At 55.6% G+C, this 14,922-nt stretch overlaps 2 protein-coding genes across 2 annotated transcripts; one reads left to right on the top strand and one right to left on the bottom strand.

Moving 5' to 3' along the window:
- Nucleotides 1-1,118: 1,118 nt before the first annotated feature.
- PSMD13 (proteasome 26S subunit, non-ATPase 13) lies at nucleotides 1,119-8,484 on the bottom strand. The gene is made up of 13 exons (XM_054275139.1): nucleotides 8,336-8,484; nucleotides 8,000-8,078; nucleotides 7,352-7,386; nucleotides 7,214-7,269; nucleotides 6,822-6,865; nucleotides 6,538-6,624; nucleotides 5,455-5,626; nucleotides 4,871-4,950; nucleotides 4,663-4,788; nucleotides 4,107-4,169; nucleotides 3,323-3,403; nucleotides 2,519-2,635; nucleotides 1,119-1,798 (listed from the first exon to the last, which is right to left on the bottom strand). The coding sequence occupies exons 1-13, from the start codon at nucleotides 8,428-8,430 to the stop codon at nucleotides 1,703-1,705; spliced, it is 1,131 nt and encodes a 376-aa protein (XP_054131114.1). The 5' UTR covers nucleotides 8,431-8,484; the 3' UTR covers nucleotides 1,119-1,702.
- A 446-nt stretch (nucleotides 8,485-8,930) lies between these two features.
- SIRT3 (sirtuin 3) lies at nucleotides 8,931-13,855 on the top strand. Its single transcript, XM_054275164.1, has 7 exons — nucleotides 8,931-8,995; nucleotides 10,236-10,427; nucleotides 10,718-10,950; nucleotides 11,066-11,166; nucleotides 11,416-11,577; nucleotides 11,867-12,076; nucleotides 13,348-13,855. The coding sequence occupies exons 2-7, from the start codon at nucleotides 10,381-10,383 to the stop codon at nucleotides 13,366-13,368; spliced, it is 774 nt and encodes a 257-aa protein (XP_054131139.1). The 5' UTR covers nucleotides 8,931-8,995; nucleotides 10,236-10,380; the 3' UTR covers nucleotides 13,369-13,855.
- The last annotated feature ends 1,067 nt before the right edge of the window (nucleotides 13,856-14,922 follow it).

The raw sequence follows: 14,922 nt of genomic DNA on the forward strand, positions 1-14,922 counted from the left end.
GCAGCCAGCAGGTCCCCATGGGAAGGCACATTCCCTCTGGAGCCTCTAACACCCACAGCACTGCATGCACCCAGTCACCTCTCCCAGCACAAACAAGGAAGCCATTCCAAGGCAAATTCCTATCAGGAAAACACCCGAAGGCTGGAAGTGACATTAGAAGGGTGCCATGGGCTGGGGGCTGCATGCTTGCCCACTCCCTGCCCTGCAGGAAGGGCCTCTCCACCCACCACATCCCAAAATACCTGTGCCAGGGAAGCAGCCAGCACGTGGAAGGTTTGGGCACCAAGGGGCACTTCCAGGTGTCTTGGAAAAGCCTCTGGAGCTGTCTTGGTTCCACAGATCTGACCCTCATTCCCAGGAGCTGCTCAGAGCTTCACAGCCAGGGGAGTGCTCCCACAGCATGGGAGCTGTTGGAATGCTCCTGGGAGAAGCTGGTACTGCTTCCCACAGTGACATTCTGGGTTTTGGATGCTGATCTCAAGCAGCAGGAGCCCCACAACTCAGTGACTCCAGTGGAGTTTGCTTTATTCCCTGAAGTGTAGTGATAGCCCTGGGAATGAGGATGGGATCTGACATAGCATTGGGAAGGAGACTGTGCTCCTTAAAGCCTTCTCCTGTCCTCAGCTATGAAATAAAGGGAATATTTTCCTGATTGGAACACCTACTTCTTCCACACGCTCTCCTGAAGTCAGTAAAAGTGGCACCAGGAGTAAGCCTTGGAAGACAGGATGCAGCAGGAATTGGGCAAGTCAAACCAAGTGGCTGGGCAGGGAAGAGGCAGGCACTGGGCACTGAACAACCCCATCCAGGGGGGAATTTCAGCCAGAAGGGCCTGGAGACCAGCAGCAGGAGGAAGGTGAGCAGGCACAGACTCCAGCAATTCCATTTTGTCCTGTTTTCCAAAGTTTGTCTCCCTTGTGTGAGGCATCTCTGCACCATGCTCCCTTCTCTTGCTGGATTAACACCCTCAGCCAAGGCAGGAAAAGCACAGAAATTCCAGCAGTGTTAATAACACCAGAGAACCAAACTGGTGAGGAAAGCTCCTGACTACCAGGAGTGGCAAGGCCTGACCATGGAAACAGGTTTTTAAAGGCAACATCAGCAGCTGAGCTGCCAGGGATGGAGATGACACAGAATTCCCAAAAAGGGAAGGCAGAGACGTTTATTCCGGCAATGCCGCTGCACCTCACCTGAGCACAAAGCGTTGGTGAAAGACACCCACCCCTCGTGTATGGACACACCCACTAACCAGGAATCCCGGGAAAACCCTTGGATGAGCAAACACTCCCTCTGCTGCAGATGAGGAGGGGGGGAGGGAAGCAGGGCCAGGGGAGGAAGAGGATTTGGGGAAGAAGATTTGGGGAATGCTGCCTCAGGCTGCTGCAGGGGCAGGGGGAGAGGGCAGCAGGACAGGCTGTGTCCCCTAAGGCCAAGACCCCTTGGATCCTGCACTAGGATCCCACCCTCCTGCAGCAGCTGGAGGCAGGAGGGATCAGGAGTGATCCATGCCCCCAGAGCCACTCCTGCCAGCAGAGGGAAAGCTTGGCTCGAGCACCAAAGGGTCACACAGCAAAAGGCCACATCCTCCTGCTTGCCACATCCCAGGCTGCTCCTGCTCTGCCCACCCACCCCTCCAAGGATTCAGTACAGTCAGTGCTCTGAGTGCTGCTGGCCTCAGGAGCAGCAGGAATCTTTCTCTCCTCTATGTCAGGATGTCGTGGGCTTGGTGCTCCACCAGCATCTCCATGCTCCGCACGTCCGTGCACCAGAACTCCAGGCGATCCTTCATCCCCTTGATCTGCAAGGCAAGGCCACAGGGACAGAGTGCCTCAGCTCCTGGGAATGCCCACAGGCTCCTTCTCACACCTGAGAGCTCAAACCATCCCTCAGAGCCCCACACGCTGAGAAAGGGAGATGCCCCACCCCTGGAAGTGTTCCAGGCCAGGCTGGATGTGGCTGGAACAACCTGGTCTAGTGGAAGGTGTTCCTGCCCATGGATGGGCTTTACAGTCCCTCCCAACCCAAACCATCCTGGGATTCTGGGATTAACAGCTTCTACCAGCACATCAGCAAGGGTTAAACTGAAATGCACCAAAGGAATTGTCTGCAGCTGGAATTCCAGGCACTTAATTTTGGGTTTGAAGGTAAAGACACCCCACACAGTCTCCTTAAGTGTTAAAAGGATGAACCTAAGAAGCTCAACAGCTCCATTATATCCTGGACTTCTCTCTTCCCAAAAGGAATGTGCCTCCTACATCCCTGAAACTCCCAGAGGTTGTTTCATGCATTCAGGAATGAGGCCTGGATCCTTCTGGAACACACAGCCATGGCTTCTGTATTCCATGGTGTTTGTGTGGCTTTCACAAGGGAGGTGCCAGCCCTGTCCTGTCCCACCCCCAGGAAAGTTTCTGGGTGAAAGACCCCAGGGGCAAAGCCAAGCCCCCAGGGAGGCTCATTCCCAAGCCATGACTCACCCCAGGTGACCTCACCCAGCCCAGCTGGAGCTGGTGGCCATTACCTGCTGCAGGTCCAGCACCCGTGGCTGCACCCACGTCATGTGCACCCTCTTGTCCACTTCATCGATGCTGCCCTTCACCAGCCCCACTGAGAGCGCCTTCATCACCAGCAGCTCCACCTGGCAACACAGATAATCCTGGGAAATGACACAGATCACCCCATTCTCCCCCTGAGATGAATAAAACTTGGCATTTTCACATGAGATTCCCTCAGAATCCAGGGCAGCGGCTCTCACAGCTGTCGCCTTTTCAGGTGACAGAACTGCCTCGAGACTCAGCACCTCAGCAAAGAGGAGTTCTTCTCCTAAAACCTTTCCCTAAAACTGGATTTTAGGATTTTTAAGTTCTTTTTCCTCTAAAAACACTAGAGGTATTTTCTTTTCTCTGAAATCCAAGGAGGAACAAGGCAATTGGAAAAGCCAAAAGAGCCCAACTGTCCCCAAGCAGTTGGGTGTTGGATCTGAGTTGGTCTGTTCTCCCACGGACCAAATGACAGGACAAGGGGAAACAGCCTCAAGCTGCACCAGGGGAGGTTCAGGTTGAACATCAGGAAGAATTTCTCCATGGGAAGGGCTGTGAGGCATTGGAAGGGGCTGCCCAGGGAGGTATTGAAGTCCCCATCCCTGGAGGTGCCCAAGGAATGACTGATGTGGCACTCAGTGCTCCGGGCACAGGTTGGGCCCGATGACCTCAGAGCTTTTTTCCAGCATAAATGATTCTGGGATTCTGTGTGGTTCAGGTCTATCCAGGCACTGTGAGAGCTCCAGAACCTGGACATGACCAAGGGTGTCCAACCCCAAACTCACCTCGTTGACGGTGACTTTGGCACTCTTGGCAATCTCCTCGAAGGTGAGCTGGCGGTGGTTGGCCGGGCGGGTGAAAGTCATCTGGATCCAGGGAAAAAAACAAGAAAAAACCAACCCCCACAGGGTTTTAGGGATTCCCACAGCTCACACAGCCTCCCCCAAACTGCCCTGCCCAGTCTCACTCTGCACTGGAAACTGCATTTCTCGTGTTTAATCAAAGTAAGTCAAACAAGAATGTTTTACACCAGCATGGTGACAACAGAGCCTTCCAGTGACAGGAAGGGACTGTTCCAGGCTATCCATGAAGGAAAGGACCCTCAGTCCTTGGGAAACAAAGATGTTGAACTCTGTTCTAAAAGCCTTTTTTTATCCTGGAACATACTGCAGACACCATCCCTGAAGGATTGCTCCCCCCTCCTCCATACCACAGAATGAGCATCTTCCACTATTCCAGGTTGCTCCAAGCCCTGTCCAACCTGGTCTTGGACACTTCCAGGGATGGGGCAGCCACAGCTTCTCTGGGCAATCTGTGCCAGGGCCTCAGCACCTCCACAGGGAAGAACTTCTTCCCAATATCCCACCTAACCTTCTGTCAGAGAAGACATTCCCCCTTGTCCTAGCACTCCATGCCATGGAGTTAAGGGACAAGCAGCCCAGCACGAGGTGTTTTCCCTCATGGCACCTGCTTGTGGCTCCATCTACAGGCCAAATCCACACTGAACTTCCTGTATCCAGGAGTTCCTGTGGGTGAGTGACCAGACACACTGAGCACATCCCAGCTCACCTCCATGAGACACAACAGTTGGATCTTCTGCAGCAGGAGAGCTTCGTTGGCAGCCAGGTCGGGCTGTGAAGGGAGAAAAGGCACCAAATCAGGTCAGGATTACATTTTCTCCCCATCCTGGGGCAGAACACCTTTACATATAGGAATAAATCCCTGGGAGGGTTCATTTAAGGGGAAGGAGGCCACCACAGCCCAGCCACTAGACAGGAATGGTTCCAGAAAACAATCCAAGTGCCAGTGAACTCACAAATCCACTGCTATGCCAGTGATTCCTGCTGCTGCCAGTGCAGGTAACATCCAACATCACTGTTTCCTCCTACACTTCCCAGAACAGGAGGGAAAACCACCGTTTTCCATGGGAAGCACTCCAGAGGGAAGCCAAAAGAGAACTAATTATGTGCATCAACATGTAATAACCACTCCTAGGCTCCGACCAGAACTGTACCAGTGCTCCAGAGCCAGGAATGAGGCAAAGCTGATTAAGAAAAAGCCCACAGACTCCAAGAGTCAGGTGGAACTCCCAAGCCTGGGCCTTGAGCAGCCCCAGAGCCCTCACCTGCTGCCCCCAGGCCGACTTGAGGGCCTGGAAGGTCTCCACGTTGCCGCTGTTGAAGGCGAAGAGGGTGTCAATGAGCCACTGCCGGTCTGTGCTGCGCAGGGACTCCAGCACGGGGTGCATCAGCTGCAGGGACAGGCAGGGGGCTGTCAGCAGGGGAACCCCAGCTCCTGGGGCCCCAGGGATGAAGGGATGTGGCAGCACTCACCAGCTCCCCAAAGTTGTAGACGCCTTCTCCAAGCAGCCCGGCCAGCCCCAGGGTGAAGGCTCTCTCCTGCTGCTCTGATACTGGGAAAACAAAACAAAACAAAACCAAAAATAATTTGGATGAAAAAATACCCAAACCAAAACCATTACAGATAAAAAAATACCCTAACCAAAAATAATTGGGATGGGAAAAAAACAAAGCCAAAATTAAATTACATAAAGCACCACTTAAAGCTCCATCAAGCCATCCCTCACCTACATTAAACTATTCCCAGCTCTCATCTTCCTCCACACTGCCTAAAATTCAGGAGCCTGCAGTACCCACAAAAGAGCTGCTTTTTAAATCTAGAGTGAAGATTTTTGGGAGTTGGAACAAACTTGTCCTGCTGGCAGGAGCATTCCCCCTTTTCCCCCAGCACAACTCAGGAGCAGCTCCTCGGGGGTCACTCCTCAGTGCAGCCACACCTCGGATCCACCACAGCACAGCCAAAAGACACGGAGGGAAAAGCTCAGCCAGGGCACTTATCTGGGCTGGGGGGATGAGGCAGAGCATGGAAGGTGGGATTTCCCCTGGGGAGGGGTTACCTGGCAGGTCCTTGACCTCGATGCAGCCCAGGAAGCGCAGCGCATCCTTGTAGTAGGCGGCGTGGTTGCCCACGGTCTGGTAGTACTTGCTGGAGAGGTCGTAGAAGCGGCTGTGCACAGATGTCACCCCAGGGAGGGTGTTCAGCATCTCCTCCACCTCCTCAATGGTCTCCTGGGAAGGACAAGACCTGCCTCTTACAGCTCTGAGGATGGCAGCCTTCCCAAGGGATCCCTGGTGACATCCTGGGCAAAGCCACCATGGCTCCCACTCCCTTCCCTGTGGGGGTGCTGAGGCCCTGGCACAGGGTGCCCAGAGAAGCTGTGGCTGATCCACCCCTGGAAGTGTCCAAGGCCAGGATGGAGCAACCTGGGATAGTGGAAGGAGTCCCTGCCCATGACTGGGTGATCTTCAAGATCCTTTCCAACCCAAACCCATCCCTCAGCACTTGCTCTAAGAGAGCCAAAGCTGCCTCGTGTTGCTATATTTTCTGAAAAATCCCTTTGCCAGAATTTTTCTCCTGAGAAGCTGAAAAGCCTCAGAGGAAAAGAAAAACAATAATTATCTGCTGCTGTGCAATGCAACAGGTGAATCTTTGATTGGTCCATGTCCATTGTTTCTAATTAATGGCCAATCACAGCCAGCTGGCTCAGACTCTCTGAAAGTCACGAGCTTTTGTTATTCTTTCTTTTCTATTCCTTGCTAGCCTTCTGACAAAATTCTTTCTTCTGTTCTTTTAGTATAGTGCTAATATATAATTTTCTTTTAATATAATGTATATAATAAAATAATAAATTAGCCTTCTGAAACATGGAGTCAAGATTCTCGTCTCTTCCCTTGTCCTAGGACCCCTGCAAACACAACCACAGCCCTGCCTGAAAAACACCATTCTGGGTTTATAAGATGGTTTTAAAACCAGCCAAGGATGACAAATCCCACGTGCTTCACTCAGGCAACACCACCACAGGTCACCGTGAGCAGCTCCCACATCCTGGTGAGCTCACAAGCCCCTCAGGGCCGGGAGCTGGGATAACCAAGGAATGTCCAGCACCCCAAAACTCCCCATATCCCAGGCCACCCCTCACCTTGGTGACCTGCAGGTCCCCGATGTTGAGCTTGAGGGCCCCGATGGCTGTTTTGCACAGGATCACGGCCTCGTCGCTGCTCTTCACCTGCAGGGACACAGGGACCTGTTCAGTGCCACCTGCAGCCAGGTGTGCTCTGCTCCAGGGGCTGCATAAATGTCACTTGTGACCATATTCCTGCATTCAAATCCCTGTGGAAAGGTGCTGCTCTCCAGCACAGGCCACACACGTGCCAGTGACTCCTGGCCTGAGGAGCAACTCAGCAAGAGCAGCTTCCAACATACCTTTTCCCGGGTCTTCTCCAGAAAAGTCAGGGCCACGTTGGGATCTGGAGTAGAGGGAAAAACAGATTTATATGAGCAGCTCTCATGCAGCTAAACCTCGCCTAACAAGCCACCTCTGACAGGATTCCTGATGCTGGAATATGGGTTTTCCATGGTGTACCCTCAGCCTGCAGCAGCTGCTGCTAGGTAAGCTGGGTTTTTCCCCACCAACTCCCTCTCCAGGGCAGCTGTGGACTTTCTACTCCAGGAATCAACAGCAACTTAAGCTTGCTAAGCCAGCACTTTCCCTTCCCAACAGAGCAGAAGCACAACAACTTCCCATCCAAGACTGACCCATCCCTGGCCACCTTCCAGAGGTCACAACAGGACAGGGAAGAGGGGAGGACACGCACCTGTCATCTGCCGGACCACGTGCAGGATAATCTCCACCAGGGACAGGGGGTTCACCCTGCAGGGAGCACCTCAGAGTCAGCACCCCTCCAAGCCCCCCAAGTGCCCCCAAGCCCCCCAGGTGACCCTCAGTAACTCACCTGTGCTCAAACTCGCTGATAAAGTTCTCATAGAGCTGCAGGGACAAAGACAGGGACACTCATGGCAAAGGACACCCCGGTTCAGAGCTTCTCACCATATTTTCTCTCTATTCCAGCTCATTTGAACATTCCTGGAAAGTGCTGGACAGGGCTCTGAGCCAGCTGGGCTAGTGGAAGGTGTCCCTTCCAGGGAGGGTGGAACATGATGATCCTCGAGGTCTCTTCCAACCCACACCACTCAAATCTCTCAATCCTATGATTTTTCCAGAAAGCCGGGCAACCCATACAGAAATTCCAGCGCTGTTCAGAACCCAGAACTACTCATTTTAGCTAATCCTATCCCCATAGGCTTCTTCCAGAGAACACCCATCCTGCACTTGCAAAGCTCTTGCTAAAATATGTAATGAAAAAAAAAAAATCTCTCCACAATTCCCAAAAATAAAAATTTTAGTTAAGTGAGGAAAAGAATCACTTTGAAGTTTCTGAACCTGAGACACTTAACTTCAGTAGAGTTTCCACACAGCCACCAGTGCAAACACCCCAGGAGCTGAACCCACCCGGGTCAGTAACTCCCCAAGAGAATTAGGGAAGAGAGAAGCCGAAGGCTGAGTTTTTCCTGGTACAAAGAGACAGGAAAAGCCGGCTCACCTTGATGAGCCCATCTCCCTGGGCGAAGCAGGGGTCCTGCACGAAGTCCAGCACCTGCAGAGTGAGCTGGTGCCATAGCCTGGGGACACAAACAGCGCCGTGAGCCCAGCGCCGCCGAACCGCGCCCCATCCCGGGCCGTACCGAGCCGGGACTGGCGAGGGCGCGGACCGGGGGCGAACCGGGGGCTGGGACCCCCCGGCAGGGGCAAACCCCGCCAAAGTCACCTCCCGGGCGGGCGGCTAAAGGTTCGCGGGCCCAGCCGGGCCCCTCGGCCGAAGGGAGGAGAGCAGCGGGACCCGGGACGGGCGATCCTCCCGCACCCCGTCCCCGCTCACTTCTTGTTGTAGAGCTCCTCGAGGCGGTGCCACACGGCGGCCTGGCCCGGCCCCGCGCTCTGGCTCTGCTGCAGGAAGCCCGGCACGTCCTTCATGGCGGCGGCAGCGGCGGCGGGGCCCGGACGGAGCCGGGGCCGGGGCCGGGTCGGGGCCGGACGGGAGCGGAGCGAGGAGGCCGCGCCGTCCCCGCGGTGCGCACTCACTTCCGGCCGCGCGGGGCCCGCCGGGTACCGTAACGCCCCGCGCCCGCCGCCGCCGCGCACTAACCCCGCGCCCCTCCCGCCGCGCCCCGCGGTCGCCACGGCAACGCCGCCGCGCCGCCGAGCCCCGGGCCTTCCCCCGCCGCCTCTCCCCGCGCCCGCCCCGCCGCAACCAGCCCGGGCGGGGTGAGCGGCGGCGGGCGGCGGCAGTGCGGGCGCGCGCGCTCGCGGCAGTGCGGTAGCGGCGATGGAGCGCGGGGCGCGGGCGCTGCTGGCGGCCGGTGAGCGCCGGGGCCGGGGGGAGCCCCGGGAGCCCCGGGCCGCCCCCAGCACCGCTCTGCTCTTTTGCAGCATGGAGGAGCCTGTGGGAGCGCCATGGGCCCTGCCACGGCGGCAGCGCGGCACGGGCCGCCCGGTGCGGCGGGCACGGGACGGGGCCGGCCGGCGGCGGAGCCCGGAGGTAGGTGGGGAATGCCCGGCTGGGGGCTGGAGCAGCCCTGCGGGAACGGGAGCACGGGAATCGGTGCTGGGAGGGGATGTGCTCCCGTGATGGAGCGTGTCCCGTCCCCGTCCAAGCAGGGACATCACTGTGGGAGCCAGGGCTGGCCTGGGAGCCCGGAGAGCGGGGATCTGCCAGGGAAAGCTCAGTGGGTTTCCAAGAATGTGAGTTCAGCTCCCCGGGAACCCGGTGTGACAGGGCAGAGCCGTATCCTTGTGACAGCAGGGAGAGGCAGTGCGGTGTCACAGCCCCGGGAAGGCGCTGTCACATCGCTCTGACAGCAGGATAAGGCAGGGTCACAACCCTGGGAAAGAGAGCCACATCCCTGTGACAGCAGGGAAAGGCAGTGCAGGGCACTCTTCCCTAGCAAGTCAGTGTCACATATCCCAGGAAAGGCAGCGTTACATCCTTTGGAAACCAGAGCCACGTCCCTGTGACAGGAGGCTAAGGCAGTGCAGTGCCACATCCCTGGGAAGGCAATGACATGTCCCTGCAAAGGAACTGTCATATCCCAAGGAAGGCAGAGCTGACCACCCTGAGGCCTGGAAACACTTCCAGCTCTGTCCCTGCTCCTCGGGCTTGCCAAGCTCTCCTGGCTCTCTCCCCATGCCTGCTCTGGACTGTGCACAATACCCTGCTCCAGCAGCACTAATTTTCTGGGAGAAGCTGTTCCCTGCTGCTAATGACTGTTCCCGAACTGCTAATGACTGTTCCCTGATGATAATGGCTGTTGCCAGCCCAGCTGGGCACGGGGCTGTGATTCCTTTGGACAAGGACACGCGGAGCCCAAGTGGGGAACAGGGACAGGACAGTGTCTGTGCTGACCTGGGCAGGGTGACACATCACCTTGACAGAAACTTGTTGATCTCAGGACACAGCAGGGTCTCCTGGATCCCAGAGGAGTGTAAATCAGCTCTGAGACTGGTGATTCCCAGTGGGTCCAGCCTTGTGTCCATCCCTGTCCAAAAAAACCCCTTCACAGGAATACTGGTAATTTGGTATTTTTGATCCACATGAGGAGTTGCTGAGGGATGTGTCTGCTCCAGGGTTTGGGTCTAACAGCCAAGCTTTCTCCTAGTGAAGCCCAAGCACAATCCTGCCCAGAGAAGAGCTTTCTGAGGAATTTTTGGGTGATTTCTCCCCACTGAGCCAAAGTCACTGTCAGTTCTCTCAGTGCTGTGCTTCCCCCTGTGCCAAGCAGGATCCAAGGCTCCAGGCCCTTCTGTGTGAGCGCAGCTGCCAGAGCCATTTTGGGCAGGTGGGGAGGTGACAAGGGGAAGGAGAAGCTCACCTTGAAGGACGTGGCTGAGCTGCTCCGGAAGGAGGAATGTCGGAGCGTGGTGGTGATGGCTGGCGCCGGGATCAGCACGCCCAGCGGCATCCCCGACTTCAGGTGAGGCCTCTGTGTCTTTGGAGGGCTGAGTCTTGTCCATGGAAAGGGTGATTAAACATTGGATGGGGCTGCCCAGGGAGGTGCTGGAGTCACCATCCTTGGAGGCGTCTGAGGAATGGCAGGATGTGACACTCATGTGGACGTGGCTCTCTTGTTGACAAGGTGATGATGCACCACAGGCTGGATAGGTTGATGCTCTTGGAGGTCTCTTCCAACCTCATTGATCCTGGGATTCTGTCTCCAGCCCAAGTCCCACTGCAGCCTCTCTCAGCTGCCCCCTGTCCCCGCAGGTCCCCCGGGAGCGGCCTGTACAGCAACCTGGAGCAGTACAACATCCCCTACCCCGAGGCCATCTTTGAGCTGGAGTATTTCTTCATCAACCCCAAGCCCTTCTTCACCCTGGCCAAGGAGCTCTATCCTGGAAACTACCGCCCCAATTCCGCCCACTATTTCCTCCGGCTGCTGCACGACAAGGGGCTGCTCCTGCGCCTCTACACCCAGAACATCGACGGGCTGGAGAGAGGTGAGCTCCCTCCTCCCAGCTCCAGCAGCAGCATCAGGAGCTGAGGGGAGAAGCAGGACTGGGGAGATGCACAGGGAGGCTCTGGCTCAGTCCTTTCCCCCATGCTGTATTCCAGTGGCTGGGATCCCTCCTGACAGGCTGGTGGAAGCCCATGGCACCTTTGCCACTGCCACCTGTACGGTGTGTCAGAGGAATTTCCCTGGAGAGGACTTCAGGGTGAGTGGGCCCAGCTGGGCATCAACACAATTAACACAAGGAGGCATTAATTATTACAGCAGTGACAGGTCCAAACCTGTTCTTTTGCCCTTGGGGACAAGAGGTTTGTAGAGGGGACCAGGTTTGGGGTTGGGTGTTGCTCTGAGGACAGGTGGTGGTTCTGAAGCCCTGTGACAGGCAGGTTTGGGGTCTCTCCTTTCAGGGGGACAGGGTCCCTGTGACAGGCGGTTTTGGGGTCTCTCCTTTCAGGGAGATGTCATGGGGGACAGGATCCCTCGCTGCCCTGTCTGCACCGGAGTTGTCAAGCCTGACATCGTGTTCTTCGGCGAGCAGCTCCCACCGCGCTTCCTCCTGCACCTCACAGACTTCCCCATGGCAGACCTGCTCTTCGTCATCGGGACATCCCTGGAGGTCTGGCAATAAGGGAAACCCCTGGGAAAAACTCACATGGAGAACAGGGCCTGAAGGGACTCCAGAGGGGAGAGAGGGCTTAGAGAAGACAAGAAAATGGGTTAGGGAGGTGAAATTTAAAAAATAGGGTGGAAGTGCTCTGAGAGACCCTCTGGAAAGCTGAGCAAAGGCCACCAGGTGACTGGTGACACTGTGACCTGTTCAGAGCCAGGGTGGCTGAGCGGTTCCAAGCCGAGAGTGCCGGGAGCAGGTGCCCCTGGCAGGGTGACTGTCCCTGTGTCCCCTCCAGGTGGAGCCCTTTGCCAGCCTGGCCGGGGCCGTGCGCAGCTCCGTGCCGCGGGTGCTCATCAACCGGGAGCTGGTGGGGCCCTTTGCGTGGCAGCAGCGCCACAACGACGTGGCCCAGCTCGGGGACGTGGTCGGCGGCGTCGAGAGGCTCGTGGAGCTGCTGGGCTGGAAGGAGGAGATGCAAACGCTGATCCAGAAGGAGAAAGAGAAGGTGGGAAGAGGCTCAGACCCCCAGCTCCCCCCTCAGTCTCTGTGTTCCCTGTGCTGGAGTTATGCACAGGAGTGGATTTGTGCTTGCTGGGGTCACATTGCACAGAAAAGTGCAAAAAAAGCCCCATTCCAACCCAAACCTGAGTGCTGTTTCACAGCCAGTGTGCCAGGGCAGAGCCCTGTGGGCTGAATGTGTCTGTGGGAAGACGTGGATCTGCCAGTCCCAGATGAGTTAGGAACATGGAAAAGGACAGGATTTGGGCTGAAAGCAGTGATCCTCTCAGGGACTGAGAAGCTTCCAGTTACATCACCTGGTGTGTGATTTGTTCTCAGACAAACCCTGTAGCTGTAGGTATAGATATCTGGTTACGCCCAGCCCCTGGCAGGAAATGCCCTTGGCCAGCAGCGCTAGGCTGTGAGGCAGCAAAGCCTCAACACACAACTGGGATGTTCCACAGGGAGCACTTCCCTCAGCTCTGAGGAGCTGGAAACTCTCACCTCTACAGTCCCTTCATGGCTGTGCTTCCACTTCCAGAGGTTCCTCTGGAGCAATAAGCTGTAGGAGAGAGGGAAGGGAGGCTCCAGTTGTGCTGAGACCCACTAGTGCTGCCATGGCTTGACAGGGAGTGGGATTCCTGCTCCATTTGGCAGTGATGAATCCTTAAATCAGCCTTTTCCCCCCACCATTCTCACATCTGTAACCTTCTGGGATCTTCAGGAGTGAGAAATTGCAGGGGAACAAGTTTGTAATTACTTGGAGCTCAGTGCTGATGTTAATTACTACATTCTTTTAGACCACTGGGAGGTTTTTTCCACATTTGACATCAAACACAGATGGTGTTTTTTAGGCATACATTGTCCAAACATGACTTCATAAAATCTGGCTTCAAGATTCCAGTTGTAACATCCAGGTTGTTCTTACTTCCCTCAGATTATGCAGCAGGAATGAGTAGGAATTCTTAGCCTTTTTGCCAGGTTTTTCATTTTTCAGTACCAACATTTTGGGGACCAGCCAACCCTTGGCTTGATTCTTGTGCTGCTCTGAATCCCTGAGGGATAATGCTGATGTGCAACAGTGATGGAGGAAAACCAATTGCTTGGAGCAACCTGGACTAGTGGAAAGTGTCCCTGTCCATGGCCAGGAGTGGGACTGGATGAGCTTTAAGGTCCCTTCCGAGCCAAACCATCCTGGGATTCCAGGATTCTGTGGGGATGGAGCTGGGGCTGGAATGTTGGATGCTCCCTGGCAAGCACTGTGGTCTCTGTTTCCAGCTGGATGCCAAGGACAAGTAGGAGGGTGCTCCTGTCACCCCTCAGCACATCACTTGAGGAAGTCCTGCCATGAGTGTCACCAGCAAGTGTCCTAGGGCCTGGGGCCTCGTGCCAGCACATCCAACGAGCTCTGTGGCAGCAGTTGGCTGTTTGGATCTCCCTCCTTCCAAGCCATCCATGCCAGAGCCCCTCAGAGGCACTGGTTCCATGGAGCAGGAGCTGGAATGCCATGAAGGTCAGGCCAGGACAGCCTGGAGAGTGCTTTCCAGCTCCCACTGGGCTGAGCATCCAGTTCCTGTCACAGCTCCTCCCCAGCCACTGTTCCCTTGGCTGTGATCCTCAGCTGCTGCAGGCTGTGTTTAGTCTTCCATAAAATCTCTGTTAATCAGGGGACAAGCCAGGGGCGGGGGGGCTGCCCCCCATTCCCATTCCAGCTCAAGCTGCTGGGGAATTTTTGAATCACTGGAGTGTTAATTATTTAATAATAAAGAAACAATTCATTTCTGGATGTCACTCAAGGGGTTTTCTGTAGAGTCGCATCAGTCCCCACCACTGTTTCTTTCACCTGCTTTTTGGTACCTTTTCCCCTCTCACACAAGTGCCTTACCCTGCTGTAGATGCCATCCTGGGGGGTGGCAGTGTCACAGGGCTGCAGCCACGTCCTGCTCTGTCCCACACCTGACACAACACAATGCAGAGCCTTGTGGCACATCCACACTGGAAATGGTGAGGACTTAGCTTTTAACCATGCCCTGCTGCCTCCAAAACAGTTCCATGATTCTATGAACACCTCCTCCCAAAACACCCAGTGCCAAGCTCAGCCCCTGCTCCAGGGCATTCCAGGCCAGGCTTGACAGCTGTTCTTAGGGATTTAAGCACTCTGGAAAATTGAAACAATATCAGAAGCAGCTGCATTAAAAACATCAAACCCCCCTTTTCCTTTTGCACGGAAAGCTTGGGAAAGGGATCATGGTCTGTGCCTGCACACAGAAGGGCTGGGGAGGGGGGTTTTGCTTGTTAAAAAAAGATGAAATTGGCCTAAAAGCTCACACTGTGACACAGCAGGACTGTCCCCAGCCCAGCAGCCTGGAATGCTTGGGGGTCAGTCAGGAACTAAACAGAAACAGAATCATCCATGTTGGGAAAGACCTCCAAAATCATTGAGTCCAACCTGTGACTGATCCCTACCTTGTCACCAACCCAGAGAACTGAGTGCCATGTCCAGGCCTTCCCTGGACACCTCCAGGGATAGGGACTCCACCACCTCCCTGGGCAGCCCTTTCCAATGTCTGACAGCCCTTCCCATGAAGAAATTCTTACTCATGTTCAACCTGAACCACCCCTGGCAGAGCTTGAGGTCATTTCCTCTTGTTGTCCCATCCCTTGCTCCCTGGGAGCTGCACCATCCTGGCAGGGAGTTGTGGTGAGGCAGAAGGTCCCCCCTGAGTCTCCTTTTCTCCAGACTGAGCCCCCTCAGCTCCTTGTGCTCCAGACCCTTCCCCAGCTCCATTCCCTCCCTTGGACATACTTCAGCCCCTCAATATCCTCCTTGCCGTGAGGGGCCCAGAGCTGGAC

This window comes from Melozone crissalis, unplaced genomic scaffold (genome assembly GCF_028551555.1).
Source record: "Melozone crissalis strain CALT ecotype California unplaced genomic scaffold, PUWL_Pcris_2 ptg000018l_1, whole genome shotgun sequence".
NCBI lineage: Eukaryota > Metazoa > Chordata > Aves > Passeriformes > Passerellidae > Melozone > Melozone crissalis.